This window comes from Rhinolophus ferrumequinum, chromosome 10 (assembly GCF_004115265.2).
Source record: "Rhinolophus ferrumequinum isolate MPI-CBG mRhiFer1 chromosome 10, mRhiFer1_v1.p, whole genome shotgun sequence".
Lineage (NCBI taxonomy): Eukaryota > Metazoa > Chordata > Mammalia > Chiroptera > Rhinolophidae > Rhinolophus > Rhinolophus ferrumequinum.
This window is the reverse complement of record NC_046293.1, coordinates 75,743,080-75,761,828: the sequence shown is the minus strand read 5'-3', so window position 1 is coordinate 75,761,828 and position 18,749 is coordinate 75,743,080. Positions and strand designations below refer to the sequence as shown.

Here is an 18,749-nt window from a genome sequence, read left to right as displayed (position 1 = left end):
AATAGTTTCAAAATGTTCCAAGGAACAGATGTGCACGAGAGAAAACTAGGCTGCTATCCAACAAGAACGAGAAGTGTTCTCCTTTCAAAAGGAGCTTGCCAGTTGTGTTAGAATGTAGTTATCAATAGGAACAGGGTAAACATTCCAGCTGAGAATAAGGTAATACACCTAAGAAATAAAATGATGAGTGCATCTGAGATAAAACATCTTTGGTTGATATGATTTGTTGTGATTAATAGGCCTCCTTTTCCATTATATGTGTGGCAATATGGCCAGTTTTACCTAAATCATTGTTAACTGCCCCCAAAATGGCTGATTTCAAATATATTTCTTAAGCAAATAAATCCAAACCCATTTCCCCAGAATTGTGACCTGTTTTAAACTGGAAGGAACCCTGGGGAATCACTAGAGCCAAGTCCTGACTTTAAAGAAAAAGCTGTGTTATCAGTCTGGTAAACCTTCAACTTACTTAGCTTACCTGTCTGTACTTTGGTGTTTGAGTGTGTGTGTGGGTTCGGGGGGGTGGGGGGGTTCTTCTTCCATGGGGAAGAAATGGAAAGCAAGAAGTGTGTCAGAAAGTTATATGTTCTCTTTATATAGGGAATTCCTAGAAAAATATTAACGTGTGAAAGATCTGTTTTAATTAGGAGATCAATATTCTCAAATGCAGAACTACCCGTAAATAAATTAATGCAAGTTGTAGGTCCTGGTGAGAGTGCAAGTTAGAGAAAATCAGCCTCCCCAGAAAAGGTTTCAAAGAATAAACAGAGCTTTTATATTCAATTTGATCACTGTAAAACAAGGTATACAAAAGTATACCTGAGATTTGGGCTAAACTCTTACTTCAACATAATCTTACACAATATAATTGAAAACAATTCCAGATTTTCATTGTTTAAGATTTTTTTGTTGTCAAAGAGACATATCACAGAGTGGAACAATTCTTATAAGATGCTAAGAAATCATAATTTTGCACATGCGTCCATGAATCTAACATAAAGAAGAAAATCAATTATGGTAAAGAAGATAGACGACATCCTAGTTCTGCTTTTCATATGTATTTTTAATTGAATATACAAAGCAAACATTTTATTTGCAAAATTTAGGTCTGTGTGCACGTGCGTGCATGTATGCCCAAATTGTGTGTGTATGTGTGTGTGTGTAATGGTTAAGTTTCAACATCATTTCTCCAAAGTTGTAATTCAAGGTGAAAATTAAATTCCAAAATTAGTAATTATTTAATATAGTTCAATGAACCCTTTCAGTTACCCTAAATCTATCTGATTTAAATATTATTAGTTAATATTTAAATATTAGTGAAATATTATTAGAAATAAGTTTAAATTTTGAATATTCGCTTTTAAGAAAAATCCCTAAGTACTCTACAATACTTTCACAAAACACTATACAGTGATTTTATACTATCAGCAATAAAGTTAATGAATAATTTCTTAATTAAGAGAAATATTTAATAATTATCCTAGGCACCAGACACTATAACAGCCACTTTATATAATGTATCTCATTCGGTTCTCCCAGAAACTCTATTAAGTAGTTTATCACTAGCCTGATATAGAACAGGGAACAGAGGCTAAAAGATTTTTAGTAACAGTCAAAATTACACAATTAGCAAGTAATAGTTCTGGGATTAGATCCCTAGATTATGATTTCAAAATTCTTGTGGTCTTTTTACTTTTTGCCATACTGTTGCTTGAAAAAGTCTGAAATTAAGAAATATTTTCTGATTATTTACAAAAATGTATCACCAGGTTTAGACATTAGATGTTGCCATCTAGTACATGTGCTAAGCATACATACTGCAAATTCTCAATACAGGACTGATTAACACAAACACTTCAATGCAGGGGGAAAAAAAAACAAAACAGCTTTCTGACATATCGCTTTCCTAATCACCGGGCCACCAGACTGCTCTGAATCTGAACATACTCCATAAAGAAAAAGGGTGGTTACTGAAGAGGGAAACCTCCCAAATAAAACCAAAGTACCAAAGATTACTTATACCCTATGTACTGTAACTGGTATTTTTACAATGTAAAAGGTAAGAAGGGCTCAGATTGGCCAGAATCTGTCTATTCAAAATAAGCCTTTATGCAGAGAGCAGAAACACAGGAAAAGCAACAGAGAAGAAACAGAGGAGAGCAAGAACTGCTTATGAGGTGAGAGTAGGGGGATTAGAAGCAGAGATGGGGTATAGGGATGGCAACAGAATATGGGACAATAGGAGTTCAACTGCTGCGGATTCCATGTGAAAAAGTTAGCAGCAACATGGAGAAGTTAGCAACAACATCTCTGTTCTCAGAGCAGAACAGAGTCAAATGCTAACGTACAGTGATGAGTCACTCATCCTCTGGGCCAACACTCCGCACATCTAAATGTAGTACAGCCATGAAGCTTCTTAAAACACACAGAGAACATTCATCATACTACTTCATTTGATCTTCACTCTGTGGTCAGCAGTTATTATTATTTTCACTTCCTAACCAATTATAAGACCGAGATTTGGAGAGACGAGAGGCTTGAGTACAAAGCTAGAGAAGTGGAAATTCCAAGACTAAAACTCTAGTCTTCTAACTTGGCCCAACGTTTATTGATGACACTGCCTCTGTAGTACACACATGGTACAGTGTTTTAAAAAGAAAGGAATACTTGTAACTCATTTGTGGGGACAGAGTCCCAGAGAGCAGTTTCCAGGCTCTCGGCCTCACATGGAAAGGTGCTGGCTTGGGTAGTAGATGGCCATCAGCTGTAACCAGTTGGCCAATTAGCCACTGATATAACTGCCGTGGCTACGTTGGTTGGTTGGTTGGTTGGCAGGCAGAGAAGCAGGCGGCAGGTTGTGGATCATGCAGCTTCTGCTTGGTGTGTCTCGTCTGGCTGCCAGTGAGACTCGGGTACAGGAAGACCCCTTGTTGGGGTCCTGGCGGATGTTTGCTCGCTGTGTCTCCAACCCAGCTGCCAGTGAGAGTGTAGTGGTGTGACTCCCCTACCTATGGCTCCGTGGGTGTTCCTTTTTGGCCTCACCATGTCCTGCGTTCTTATGCGGGGAGGGGGACCAGCGATCCTGCATGACATCATTTTAGGATGAGTTCTTTAAAAACATTTCTAGTAAGTCGAAATGTAAAACTTCAAATATTTAGGGCATTCACCTATTCATAAATTCCCCCAAAGTGCCCAAAGACTAAGGTTTAGTGTACCAGGGTAAAAAATCACTCAGGCCCATGCATTTCTAATCCTATGAAGGTAACTTCACCCGACAGCATCACCCAGTGACTGAATATCATTAAGAAATATTTAGGCTGCAGGACCCCCAACCCCAATGATCCTTCATCAGTGGCCTCTGGAGCGCGGCCCTCCAGGTTGGGCCCAGCGCAACCCGCAGGCCGCCTCATGGGGGCGCCTCGAGGCCTGGACATGAGCTCCCCTTCCGAGGAGCTGTGCCCATGAGCACCAAACAGCAGCTGTAGCAGGAGGAGGAGCCCCTTCGCAAGCAGGTCCTGTCTAAGGAGAACATGCCCACTCACTTCTCTCGACTCAGCCTGCACAATGACCAGCCTTCCTGCAGCCCCCTATGGGCTTCCCCTCAGCTCTTCCCCCACTCAGGAGCACTTGCTCTGAGCTGCTTCTCTGGTGATACCCTGGCAACCTGATCCCTGAGGCCCTCAGGTGCTGAGGTGAGGATCACCCCTAACCCCCACTACTCAGTGGAGCTCTGAATTCTGGCAGGCAGGACCCCTGCCTATCCTCCTTCTCTCCCGTAGGGGAGACCAACACCCATGAAAGGACCAGCTGCCCTGCTTTTCCTCCAGACCAGGCCTCTGGGCACCAGGACCTTCCCCCAGCAGAGGACACTGAGCCCAACAGAACCCTGGGGTGCGAGACGTAAGAGGGACAGCAGCATGGGAACAGAGGCATGCCACCCCCTTCCAAAAAAAACTGAATAAAGATTGTTGAGCGGGAAAGAAAAAAGAAAAACAGAAATCTTTATCTTCCCTACTCTCAGCTCCCTGAACACCTATATTTTGCTGCCTTCCTGAAGTCTGTAAAGTCTTCATGCAACATAAGCCAAATTAACTTACAAGAGATTGTTAAACAAAAGTACGAGCTAATGAAGGTACTGACTGTAGACACTCAGCTGAAACTTCAGTATCTATTCAAGTCACAAGCTTACAGCAACCACCCATCAGTTTATTTGTCAAAATCAGAATCCAACACCTGTCTCCACAGTAATGTTACCAAGATGATATGGTAATACAAGATGGTGACAGATATTTCAATAAAGATCATCTCCTTGAATCTCAATAGGCTCTCTACGTTTTCAAAATCTCCACAGTAAGTCAAACCCATATGGTAATATAAAGATATTGTGATTGAATACAAAAGCAAAACAGAGAGAGATTAAATAAAATGGCTAAACAGAACAGAGGCACCTTATCCTCAATCTTTTTTAATCCAGGAATTTAGGTTGACTTTCCAAATGTTTGTAAAACACACCAAGTCGTGTATAATACATTTAAATGAAATAAAGCCTTATTACTCTTATTGTAGTGTGGTACACGAACCAGCAGCACCTGTTCCACCGGGGAATGAGAGAAATGCAGGCTCTTAGGTCTCCTGGAGGCAGAATCTGCATTTTAACAACCCCAGGTGACTTCCAGGTAGACTGAAGTCAGGGAAGCCTTGACCTAGAAATAGATATGCATACACAGATGGAAACAGCTCCAACAAGAGGCTCATCTCAACAATGTCCCTTTAGAAGAGACATAAAGAGACCTAGCTGATTCAAAGGAACTGGGGGTTTAAACTGTATTTCAATACATTTTTCTAAAAGGCAATGGTCACCATCAAAGGATGAAGGCAGGAGGGCAAATTATGAGAGCAGATCTGAAGCCCCCTTGCCTGCCATGGGCAACCTCAATATCATGTCAGGCACGAATTTCAAAGTAGCTACTAAATACTCTCTCATAGAAATGGCTTACATCATTTATGTGGATGATATACAAGAGGTTTTACAGCATGAAATTTCATTTTCTGTTCAACATGGAACAAAAGTAAAACACATCATTGTTTTGAAAAGAAAAAATAAAGAGACTTATATATACAGAAGTGGAGGAAGTAGACCTACCTACAAAGATCATTATTGATGGAATCTTTTAAATAGAAAAACAGATATCTGTGGCAAACTACAGTTACCATGTTTCCACGAAAATAAGACAGGGTCTTATATTAATTTTTGCTCCAAAAGATGCATTACGGCTTATGTTCAGGTAATGTCATCCTGAAAAATCATGCTAGTGCTTATTTTCCAGTTAGGTCTTATTTTCGGGGAAACACGGTAATATTTTCAGGCTGCCCAATAGTGTTTTTAGTAGATTTTTATTCAAATTTCAAATTCATTTTCTTGGGTTAAATCAGTACATATCCGTGTAAGAGTAGGTTAAAGTATAAAAGCTTATTTCTTTAACATAAATTCAGTGAGGATTCAGCACCATTTTTTTTTCTTTCAACAGAATGACAAGATTAACCTTCCTATTTTAAACTAGGTTTACCAAATGACTTCAGGTATACCAGTTTTTCACATCAGCTATAAATAATTGCCTCGCTCAAAAGGACCCATTTCTGCAAATAAAAATGTCTTTTTGCCTGATTAAACTTCTTCATCATCTGAGAACTTCTCTTCCACAAATTCGTAGTTGGAAAATTTGTCATTAGAAGCTTTCTTTGTCAAAATGAGCTCTTTTCAATTGCTTTGGGAGAGCAGTCCTATAGTTAATTATTGGAGAAGGGGAACATCCTGTTCGAAAAGAAGTATACTTGACAAAGTACTTACTTGGACCCACATATTCTACCTTAAGACATCTTTGACAATCTGAGGCAACAGCCTCAGTATTTATAATACCTTTAACAACATGAAGACAGGAAGGCAGAAGTGGCCAAGAGACAGTTTATAAACAATGAGAAGGGTCCCCAGGGGAATATTGCAGCTGCTGGCCCTACCTCAAGAACCCCTTCTCCCAAATGGCTCTGTAATGACAAGCATCCCCTCCAAACGGAGAAGAGTAGTAGTCAAACCTGTGAATGTAATCTCCAGAGCCATCACCTATGGCTCCCTCTGTTGAGAACACAAATTGCAGGGATGTCACTTCAACATGCACTGACCTTGTAAAGAGTTAAACTACTGACTCTCATGTTTAATCCAAGAGATACCACTAACAGAAAAGAAAGCAGGGTAGACAGGCTTTCACGGTAGAACAAATTAGAAATTAACAAAACAAGAGGTTTATTTTTCCCTTAGTGCTATTACTTGCCTGCATCTCTCAAAGAGAAGTTTTATAATTTTCGATTTATAAAAGAAATAACAATATGCTTTATAACAATGTCTTAAACATAGACTTATAACCCAACTGAGAGATTAAAACAAAACAAAGAAAAACATCCTTTCAGTCTCTTTATAGAAGACGTATAAGCAACTGAAAAAAGAAAACAAAATTTCATAAGACACAGCTGTAAAAATTTTACTGGCCTTATTCATCTTTTTTTTTAAAAAAAAAAACTTATTTTGTAAGAAGCAAACTTGTGAACTGCATTTAAAATGAATGCCCAAAGAATTCCAAGTATGCAGGCTTATATGGATTGTCCTTCTTCCCACTGGATTTTTAAACAGTGTTGAGACATGGCTGTTTGAAATACTTCAGTGCCATCATTTAACACTGTTCAAAATGTCACGAGCCATATTGCACCCCAGTGGCCACTCTTCAACAAATAACACATCCTTTGAAGTTAAAATACTCCTAAATGATGCCAAGTGAGAATTTCTAGGCTAGGACAATCAAAAATTTTCTAGTCTAAAGAAATCAATGACCTCTAGAACCACAATTTGGGGTTGGGGGAGGGAAACAAGTTTCACTAACAAAACTTGTGCATTTTTCAGTTTCCAATGTCAGTAAATTCCTTTACCCCACGGCAATATTATTATACATTGTTTCCCAATTAAACCAAAATAATATTCCTACAGTGAACTTGCTTTTCTTTTTTAACTTGAGGCTCCTAAGGAATAATCACACATTTACTATAATAAATTCCACAGAACTGAAGGGAAGTCATCAAAGACAAAGGAATCTGACAGGAACACTTTCTTTGGCCCCAACACCTAGCTCACAGCTGCTATTCCGAGGGCACTGATGTGTGTTTCATTTGACAAATCATGTAATTTAGTCAGTCTCTTGGACTATAACTACACGCTGTGCCACGCTTCATACCCTGCCTCACTCTGATATCACAAAATGTCCCGGCAAAAAAAATCAAGAAACAAAAGCTTACATCAAATTACCATAAGCAAATAGCATCTCCTCTGCCAAATACTACTGTACTTTTAAAACAGATACAGTATCGCTTCCTCCAAGCAAGGTGGTATGTGTATACCCTTGGAATAAATAAATGTACACATAATTTTATTTAATTCCACAATAAAATGGAACTTAAAGATGGAGTCTGAATTGTCAATTCTAATCTTCCATATTAATTTTTAGACATGAGCAAATCAAAATATCTCTCTCCAACTCATCTTTAAAATCATTTTCAGTTGTTTAAATTAACTGCATCTTATGAAATGCCCATAAACAAAATAAACTACTCTAAAAACGACAGCAATTTTTTAACGTAGACTCTTAAAAACAAATCATTTCAGTGTTCCTGCCTTCTTCAAAATTCTCCTGAGTAGATAGGCTAAATCAATTCTTTCCCATTTACCTGTAAAGAAAAAAAGGTCATAGTGGAACCCAAAACTAGAATCCCAAAAAGTTCTTAAAACACTGAAATGAACTTTTATATCTTTTATTCTAAGAAACATTGAGTACCAGAGGAACTGGCAAATGTGATTGAAAAGCTAAACTGTCAGAGAGGAGGAAAAGAGATCAATAGAAATTTAATAGTGCTCCATCTTGTTAGAATTAACTGCGTAGAAAATACAGCCAAAAAAAGTCTATGAGGCAAAAATCTTCAATCCCTATGACCAGTCGAGGCAAAACTAGTTAACTCGAAGAGTTCAGCCACTGCAGACCTCCAAGGAAAACAACTGACCTGGACAGTTAAGAAGGAGACATTTGGAAGAGATATTCTAAAGCTTCCTCACATACAAATAATGTGCCAATGAGCAACAGACCAAGAACAAGGCCAGTTCTAACCATCTACCCATGGGTCCTAGGCACATATGTCCTGGGAAAGAAGGTAAGTCCCAATGAAAGTTTCAAAATGAGTATCAAAATAAACATGAGTAAATACAAGTGAAAATCTGCTAAAGGATAAGCTATGGTCATTTTTATCCATCTATCATCAGACTCTCAGATTCAAACACTTTACAGTACCTGCTAGAGTATAGGTAGGAAAGGACAGACAGGTATGGACGCTCGTTGACAAGAGTGAACAGCTGCTGTTTGTATTATGCACCATATGTATGAGAAGCCTATGTCTAGTATTCATAATTAGTGAATTATTGAATGTAGTCATTTATTCCTCAAAAGTACATACAAATCAAACCTTCAAAGAAACCATTTAGCATTGTGCATCATTACACCTGTAATTATTCAACATATTATGCCTTTCCCATCCTATGAAAAACAGAAGGTATGCAGTTCCTGGTGCTACACCTACTAAATTTTTTTCAACTAGGCTCTAAATGAGGACAGCTATTCCTAGAGGAGAGGTCTTTACGTTCAGCAACCCACTTGTCCTTCTCATCAAGGCTGCCACACTTGTCACTTTTGTGAAGTCATTAAAGTAAGTATCCAAAGCTGACAGAATACTTAGCTTCCAAGAGAGAATCAACAAATTTAAAGATGAATGTTCCTATGTTAAAAGTATGTTGGGTGCGAATATTAAAGTTATAAGACCGTAGGTCTGTGAGCCACAGATTTCTCAGAGTGCCTTATGGGTAAGTTTTGTCCTTTCCGAATATAAAGGTGGGCTGTGTCAGAGAAAACGTGCCCTTCGCCTATGATAAACAGCTGCACCATCATGGGCATTTGAAACAAGTGCTGTTAGTGCGCTGAAGGGTAACAAAGAGGTTAGGAAGACAAACTGCGCTCCTAAATCATGTTGGAATCCAAAAGGTTGTAGCTATTTCAGAATTACAGCAGCAGGGAATTCAGTGTTTCCATAGGGGCAAAATAACACTGAAAAACTAAGTGTTGATGACAAGACAATGTAAATTAATAATATATATACCTATGTATGAAAACCACTAAGAGACAGATGGCTGGCAAGCAATTTTCCCTATGGCATTTGCAAATGTCCATTCAGTGCTTGTATTTGGGTCATTTTCTAGGATAAACCCCATGTGACAGGCTCAATGGAGATAAAGCAGAGTGGTCTATACTGGCTCTACATACTTTACATTTACTGTTGAGATGTACTTGTTCAAACAGCAAAATGAACCTTTTCCACATAGATTTGATTAAACAATCAAAATAGCTAGATAATAAAATGTCACATAAAATATTTCATAAACTATAAATTATATGCACTTACATTTTTTTTTCCAGTGGCTTATAAACTGGGAAGGAAATTAGAGTTAAAAAAAACAACTTGTATTCATTGGCTTCTTCCAATAAAGACCTGATGAGACAACTTTTGATACAAACCAAACTTCTCCCTTATTTACTTTGATTTTATAAGTAATTCTTTCTAAACATACTTTTAAATATACCAGTCATGCCTTCAATAGTTGAACATGCAAATATTTTCAGATACCAATCCCAGATTGGTCCAAGGTAAGTCTATTAGAAAAAACTTTTTAGAGTGAAGTTAGTGTGATTATTTCACAAGGGATCATATCCAGTCAAAAACCCAAACTGACACTAACATTAAAAGACCAATAGTTCATTATCTTTAGGAAAAAAATGTTTAAAAACTTGTTGTCATGCCTTAAATCCTTCATTCCTCCTTTTTAAATGCTGTTAATCAAAATCTTTATGACTTTAAGGAAAAACATCTTACCTAGTGGTTCCATAAAAACTAAGATTTACATTTACATCCAAATGAATAACTAAACTAGTTTTAATTTAAGAGCAGAAACTTCTGTGGAGTTGCTTCTCCAAGTTTCACACAATTATTACACAATGGAATAGCTAAGAAACTTAGAGGTAATATTCATGATCATGGTTGGGTTTAACAAATGCAAAATGGGAAAAAATGGGAAAAAATTTCAAAGCAGCCACAAACGCACTTCCCAATTCCTAAAACTCAAAATGTCGTGTTTTTTTTTTTAATTAATGTATTATTTTACTCATGAGAATAAAAACACGTATTACCTGCATTATCTCATTTACTTGTTATAAAGGGCATGCCATCAATTAGATGGCTTGTGCAAAATGAAATCAGACTATAAAACAATAGGGTTTACTTCTGTTGCTTTGAAACAAACTGACTCCTCTTTTATTGTTATCTATATGCAAAACATATTAACAGTGTTCTTTAAAGAGAATGAGGGAAAATAATGCAATGTTATCCTCAACAAAATATATAAGAGAGTAGAGAATTTGAGGTCAGCAAGTTTTTCCCACTGACCTAAACACCAAATTTCTCCAGACAATGAAGGGGTCCTTCAAGAAGTCACATGCAACATGACTTAAAATTTGGCAAAGACTGCAAATTTATAATTCCAATTTTACTCTAACCACAATTTAGGATTCAATACAGTCATTATGAGATTGAAGGCAATAGGAAAGAGGGTGAAGTTGAAACCACACATGCTTTTTCATCAGATATGGTGAATTCTTCTCTTCTGTTTCATCGCATCCTAGCTATAGTCTTAAATTTAACAAAGAAACACTTGTAAACTATTAAATTTTACCATAGGGAAATTGATTTTGCTCTAAGAAAGTTTCAGATTACCACTTAATCTCATCCAAGCTACATCAAACACTGAAGTAATTACATATATATAGTTTATAAAGTAAACTTGATCACTATATTTAAAAGAAATGATAACTTTGAGAAGTACCACAGCAATAATTTTTAAGCTGAAGCAATATAAAGCACTCCTACAGTAAATACCAGATTCTTCAGCTAAAAAAAAAAGTCTTGATTTAGTTAAGCAAGTCAAGCGTAAGAGCCACCTCCCTGGGTGAGTGGGGCTCTTCCTTTGCAGCCCTGGCCTCTCCTTACAGAGCAGATTTTCACAAATGATCCTGGGGGGGCAGTGGAATCCACAGATGTAGTTTAAACAAAGTTTTCAACTGGTCTTTGTAGTCTGAAATGGAGTGGTGGAAATAAACATATTATCATCATCCTAGTTTCCCCTTGCCTCTCCCTTCTCTTCCCCCTTCACACCCCAATGAGTTCTAGTAGTTAGAAAGAAAGTAGTGTATCTGAGAAGCCACAACTCAACAGTGAATCACCTTGGCAATGAATCACCTAAACATGCCATGCAGACACAAAGTAAGTCCTATGCTCCTATTAACACGTATTTCATAATTTCCAGGATACACAAAAACCAAGTTTGATACTTTGAAGATTATATACTCTTAGGAGTATGTAATTGCATATGCAGCTTTGCACTAAGAAAATTAGAGTAAAATATACTTTTCAAATTGCAGCGAAGTATCATTTATACGCGTCGATCCTAGACATCGTAGCATATATAATATCTGTATATCATACAGTGAGAATGCTATCAAATAGACAATAGGGTAAGTCATCATATTAAATTCATATATGTGGCTAGGTTAAAGACAGTAATTTTGACATTCCATTTAGCCTACAGCATGTAAAGAACTTACGACAACTGTCAACCCTTAAGGCACAAGTTACTTATTATGACACTTGCACCGTTCTCCCTAAGTCATAAAGTCCTAACACTTCTAACTGATGACTAAAGAACACAAAATAAGCACTGAAAGCACAGAAAAATGTACATGTACATTTAGTTTAATTTTAGCCTCATTCTTTATGAGATAGTTTCTTTTGACTTGTACTTTTTAAAGAATAGAGAGCAACAAACAATAGCATACACCAGGAAAGCTTGATTTACTATCATGTTCTACAACAGTTACACTATTATATACAATATTATATAAGTGACTTTTTTTTTTAATAAGCTGTCTATTCTTGGTTTAAATGCTTACTATTCAAACTGTCCCCAACAGAGTCACTAACTGCCCAGAGCTGTCCCTGAGCTTAGATGTTGTGAAAAGTCACCCATCTTTGGAAGCAAGAGTTTCTCTTCCAATACCTTAGAAATAGCAGGTGCACTATAACCCAAAATTGGAGGGAACAGAAGCAGCTCCTCTCACAGACCATTTATTTCTCAGAGCATGTAGCATAATTGCTAAAATCTGTACACTGCTTAAAAGCTGAGGAAAAGTTTATGTCTAACAGTGGCTTCCTAGCAACCAGTCTCTGACAGACACTACATAAAATGCATTAAGAAGGGTCTGCAGGCTGTGGTTTCACCTACTGGGATTTCACAATAGACATGTGGGTGGGTGCTCACCAAGATTCGCTGACTGAAGGCATACATCCATGACCATGCTTTTAGCCGGAAAGTGGGCACACCAGAGAATACAGAATATGTCTAATTACCAACCAGGAGAAGATTCTGCCTTCACCTCCCCTCACTACCAACCACTTAGCGTAAGTTCACTCACTGCCTGGTCCTGACCCTGGGGATCCATTCACTTTCCATAGCCCAGAGAGGCTGCTGAAAAGCTGTCAAAGTAAATCTGTGCTCACTTTTTGGATAGTTTAATTTCAATGGAGCATGAAACTCCCCAGGCCCGTTAATAAGTTTAGCCAGGCATACTGTTCTCCCTAATATCTTTTAATTATGCATCTGTTTTAATTGTAATCAGATTAAGTCACCGGAAAGACACAAATTGGAATTTTCCCTAATGGCTATTGGAGCTTTTCATCAGTTTCTAAATACTAACAACGTTTAATAAATAGGTAGAGACACGACCACAACTGTGATATTTTCCAGAAGTCGATGTAGTTTCTTTGACAACACAGTTCAGGTCTCATTAGCCACCCAAACTAACCCAAATGCAAAAGACAACTTCAATCTCTAGGGGCGTCTTCTTCCACTATTAGTAGCACAAAAGAATCGCTAACGTCTAATGTAAAACTCCCAAACAGAAATGAAAGCCCAGGCTTTTATAAAGTGCTAGTCCATCGATTGGTGAGAGAGGCGGGGGGAGCAGAAGGGACCAGCAGCAAGCATTATCTTGGCTCAAAGTATATACTACACGTCAAAAGGGAAAGTTGAAGCGGAGTACGAGCTTCTCTTTCCATTATTTTGGCAACTGTCACACGTGTGTTTTAACCTCGGGAAATAAAAGTGTCCCATCAACAAAAGGAAACGTTACTGGGAAGATCTATTAGGGGGCGGGGAACGGCTTCCTTTCAGCCCAGACGTAAAATCGCTCAATGTGCTTTTGTTTCACCAAGGAATACCTAAGATGTTTTTAAAAATATGTTCATTAAACAGTTTCCTAAATTGCTGCGATTTCCGCTAAGAAACTTAAGCGTCTGCCAACAGGCGAGAAGCAAAGAACCTGCTGCAAACTAGGAACCCAAAGTCCTTCAGCCCGCCCAGCGCGCTCGCCTCCCGGGTGTTTTCGCTTTAGGTGTTAATGTTTACGCGTCTCCTAAGCCTTCAGGTGCTGGACCAGTTCCTCCAAGACGCACTTCCAGCCTTAAAGCGGGAAGCGTCAGAGCCACCACGGAGTCGCCACGCAGCCCGTCATCCCTTCTCTCACCCCCTTACCTGTCATCATAGCAGAAATCCGCACTTAGGGTGTTGAGATACAAGGCGAGCCCCAGAGCGCTGCTCACCAACTCTGCAATCATCTCTCCACCGCCTTCCCTCCGGCTCGGCTCCCAGCGCGAGGGCAGCAGCGGCAACAAAAAACAGAAGCATCAATCCCCACCTTCCGCCGCCTTCTCCTCCCAGCTTCACTTTTCCCTCGCTTCCCCACCCTCCGTCCTCTCCCTCCCTTCGGTCCTTCCAATCCACCGCTCTCTTCCTCCTCCTCAGCCCGTCTCCGCAGCGCCTGCGTCCTCCCCGGGTGCGGGCTCACACCGCGCTCCACATGCCCGGCGCCCGCGAGCAGCGAGCGGCGTCCGGGCTCCGCGCCCCCCGGCGGATGGATGCACAGGGCTGGTCCTTCCCGCGGCTCGAGGCCCCCACCCTAACCCATGGCAAATCGGGGTGCCCTAGGTGAGGAGTGGGACGTAGAGGAGGTGGAAGAGTGCGGGATAGGGAAGAGGAACCGGACGGAGCCGGGCTCTGGGACCAGCTTGAGGAAGAGAGAGAAAAAGGGGCGGATGGGAGGGACGAGGCGAACCGCCTCCCCTCGCCGCCTCCCGGGCGCACGGTTCGGGTGCCGCTCGGGCTGACTCCAGCCGCTACAGCGGCTGCAGCTCATTCACTCTTTATTAGCTCCCTGCCGGCCCCAGCCCCTTCTCCAGTGAAGTGAGAAGCGGTGGTTGGAGACTCCAGAAGCTCCCGCGTGGGGTTCTCGGCGCTACCCCCCGCGCCTGCGTGGCCAGCCCTCCATCCCGGGTTTGCCCGGCCCCTTTCTCCACCCAGATCCTCCCCTAATGCTCCTCCCACGACACCCTCTGCTCGCCGGCTGGAAGCTCCTCCCACCCGCCCCCCGATATCTAAGGCTCCTCCTACCCTTCGCCCGCCCTCGTCGTGTTTCTTTCACCTTTGTTTTCACTCGGGAGGGCCCGGGGGACCTGAGGAGGACTGCTACAAGACAGCCTGGGAGGGGCAGCTAAAGGAGAAACCACACCGAGGAGGATGCGGTCGGTCGCCGGGCTAGTGCCCGGCGGCGCCTGGCACCGGCTGTTTCTCAACCCCAGCGCTGTGTGTGCCAAGCGCTGCCAGGCGTTAAGTCCGGTCTGCTGGAGACTTCTGGGGATCGGGAAAGGAAGAACAGGTTTGGCGAGTGCTGCAGCCTCTCACACACGCTCATAGTGCGTGAGCCGAAATGGGGAGCGGGGGTATTGGAGAGCTTGGGCAGGGAGGCATCTTAGGGGGAAGAGATTTCAGCTCTGAGCCTACGGTTGTCCCGAATGTAAATGGAAAGACGTGTGGGGAGGGAAATGTTCCCGCAGTAGGTTAAAAAGGAAGGACCCCAAAAGAGGAAAGAAAGACACGTACACATGTGTGTATACCCCGCACCTGCGGCGCGCCTTTCGTGGTTTCTGGGGGAATGTCAGGCTGACCCAGAGAACATTGAGAGACGCCTCTGCCGCCCAGTACAGAGCTATAACCTAAGAAGGCGGGAAGCTAATGTCCTTTCCTTTCCGCCCGGATACAGGACTGGATGGAAGACGTCCAACAAGCTGCAATATGGTGTAGAAGAATGGCTGTGCAGAACGAGCTCTGGGTACTAAAGTTTACAGACCAAAGAGGGCCGTGGGCTGCCCACCACACCTCCTGGCTTGGCCCCTTTCTGCAAGACTCGTGGTTTTGGTGGACCAAGATGAACACTACAGCGGCGCCCCCTGCTGCATGGCAACCACAATGCATGGAAAAGAGACCTGTGGAGGGCTGACTCCCCCACTCCCCTTCCGCACCCGCCCCATCCAAACACAGCACCTAACCAGGAAGCTCTCCAAAACTGAGACTAGAAATTCAGTTGAGCCCCCTGGATGTATTGGAAGTGGTTTGGAAGTCTGCAAAACAAAGCTCCATCTTTTTCCTGATTTCACAAAGAAATATACATAGACACAGATAAAATGATGGATAGTCATTATACCTATGATGCCCTACAGGATGGGTCCATTATCGTGCTCTGGGAAAAACATAAGTAAATACACATAACAGGGAATTGTATCTTTAAAGGCTGAGATTGACCTTTTAACTTCTTATCTCCATAACCTCTGCTCATTTTTGAAAAGGTTGAAAAATCCTTCCTGTTGACCCATCAAGATCCTCTCCACTATAAACACATTGACATGGGATCTTAGTACACTGGACGAAGAGCACGCTATGAGTTTGAGTCCCCACTCTGCTATTATTACCTGGGCGAACTGTCCAGTCACCTAACCCCTTTAGGCCTCAATTATCTCACTATAAAACTGATAATAATACCTATCTGTAGGTAGTATTATGAAAATTAAAGTAGGTTACTTGTAAGGCACCTAGAAGAGTGCTAAGTGCAATAGAAGTTGTAGGTATTTCATTATTATTATTATTATTATTATTATTGTCTCAAACTTTCTCCTTTCTTTTCAGTTGTTGACTAAAACCTAGATGTTTACCTCCAAAACATAGACAATCACATCCACCCTGCTCCAATCCTAGTCTAAGGTACCCTCCTTTCCTGCATGGACTAAGGAAGGAGCCTGCCAGCAACGTGGTCTTCTGCTCTTGCCACTGCCCGCCCCCCTGTCTCAACTTCAGGCATGAGACAGATTCTTTTGAAAACCTACAATTTCCCTACATAAAAATGTTCAGGGACTTCCTGTTGCACATCAAGTAAAACTAATTTTTACCATGGCCAGCCAGATCCTCTTTTGGCCTTGATTACCTCTGTCCCTTTGCACTGTGCTCCAGTGCTCTAGCAACACAAGATGTCCTTCTCGGGATTTGACCACTTTCTCTTCTTCCCACATGCAATGCTTTCTCCCCAGATCTTATCTAGCTTCTCAACATTCAAGTCTTAGTTCAAATGTCATCACCTCAGAGAGGCTTTCCCAGCCTGTACTGGATAATGTAGCTTCTCCCCAGCAATCTCTATCCCACCACCCTACATGATTTTCTTCATTATATGTACTGTATCTGGTATCACCACTAGAATGGACCTTACCCATCTTGTTCTCTACATAATTACCCAGAGCCTTGAACATCTGGGCAGGTAGAAGAAACTGAAAAAAACACAAAAATAAAACTTGGCAAATGAACAATGTGCTCTTCAGAAACTACAACAACTGAAAATCGACAAATTTTCATCATGAGAGAATAGGTAAATTGATTTGTCGTTGATGTTAAAGATAGTAAAGAATTAACAAAGGAGAGAGGGAGTAAGTACATTAAAATGTTTAAGAATGCATCAGTTCTGCAGGAAAACCTGTGGTGGGAAGTCACACAGAGACAGCTCTGTTCAATAATGAAGAGAACTCAAGAAGCATAAAAGTATTAGAGAGGTTTGGGTTCAATATGCTAAAAGCTTATAAATGGCATTTTCCAGAGCTGTCTCCGTTTTCTAGGTTCCAATAGTTTTAAATAAATATTTTATACACTCTTCCTCCACCTCCTCCTTTCTCCTCTCCCCACCCCCAACTCCTCTGAATGGAAGGCCTAGGAGACAGAAATGCCACAAAAGAGCACATCTTGCTGTCCCTAATGAATAGAAGGCTGAAAATCCAGCTGTGTTTGAAAAAATCTGGTTGCTTTTAACAAATTTTCCTATTATAATTTAACATGGGTTTCAATATTCTTCTAGTGCATTAAGCCTTGGTGGCTTTCAGACTGCTCTCCAAGGGCTGAGAAGCAGCCAATACCTGCATTTTCTCCCTTCCTTGAATGACGTTTAGAGAGGGAATCGGATTAAAGATGTCATCACTACCCTTGAAGATCATATCAAACCTGGGGACACTGCTTTTTAGTTTATTAAGGTGGCCTTACCCATTGTGAGACTGCTGCCTTATTTATATGTGTGTATATATATATATATATATATATATATATATATATATATATATATATACACACACATTCTATTTAAAGCTACTGTTGCTCTCCACAAATGAAAGAAATTAGCTTTCTACCTCAGAAGCAAGATGGGCCAAAAAAGTGCTAAGCCCTTATTTTCCCGAAGCAGATTCCATACATCTGCTACCTCACCACTTCCTCAATGAATTCTTTTTTTATAGTTGCCCCGACCTACCCTGCATTTGTTCTGCATTCCCAGCCCTTTGTTGTATAATTCATACCTTTGCCGTGCCAGTTCCTCGGGGTAAAGATTTCCTAAGACATTTTTAGTTTATTGTGCAATACCATCTTCCCTGTGGGTGTTGCATAAATATTAACCAAAAAAATCCACATCTGGTCGTGGTCGTCATTTCTATTTGTCCTAATATAACTTCTCTTTGAACAATTCATTTGGAAAGTGTGTCAAGGGTGAAATTTGGCACATAAATTCTCCTGCTGCACAGAACGCCTTTTGAAATGCCCACAGATTTGGTTATTTATGAACAGAAGATTTGCACCTCTTCCTTGCTCTCTGAATTCTAAAAGGGTACCAAGCCAAAGTAATTACAATCTCCCATATGTTTTGTGAAAAGGTATCCAAAAATCTCCCGCTAAAATCTTAACAGATTGACTAGGAAGCAGAAAAACACTAGCCCAGCAGGTGAAACTGCCTGTTTAAGGAGGTCAGAACAGGGCTCTCTGCTGTGGGACTCATAAGCTCTGGGCTTTATTCAGGAAATAACCCCGCAGGAGAAAAACAGCAGAGCATGGATGAAATGTGGGTCTGGGAGCTGAAAGAGGCACCCCGGCTGCTTGGTTAACAAATGACAGTAAATGCATTGGCTACACATGTTATAGTGAGATGTTTCCCCGCGTACCGTAAAATGCTGCCCTGAAGACACTACAATATGTAACACCGCTTTATCCCAAAACTTGTGATCCATTAGGAATATAATTAGGACAATGCAGCCACGGAAATAGATCCTGTCACCTCTGTCACAAACCCGGGGCTGTTAAGAACCAGCTG

At 40.8% G+C, this 18,749-nt stretch overlaps 1 protein-coding gene across 1 annotated transcript in view; it reads right to left on the bottom strand.

Moving 5' to 3' along the window:
- The window catches only part of TMTC2 (transmembrane O-mannosyltransferase targeting cadherins 2), a 399,668-nt gene extending 385,100 nt beyond the window's left edge, over positions 1 to 14,568 (bottom strand). Inside the window, exon 1 of the mRNA XM_033117889.1 lies at positions 13,781 to 14,568. Coding sequence (XP_032973780.1) covers positions 13,781 to 13,863 — 83 coding nt within the window. The 5' untranslated portion in view covers positions 13,864 to 14,568. The remainder of the gene's footprint in view (positions 1 to 13,780) is intronic.
- Between the last annotated feature and the right edge of the window lie 4,181 nt (positions 14,569 to 18,749).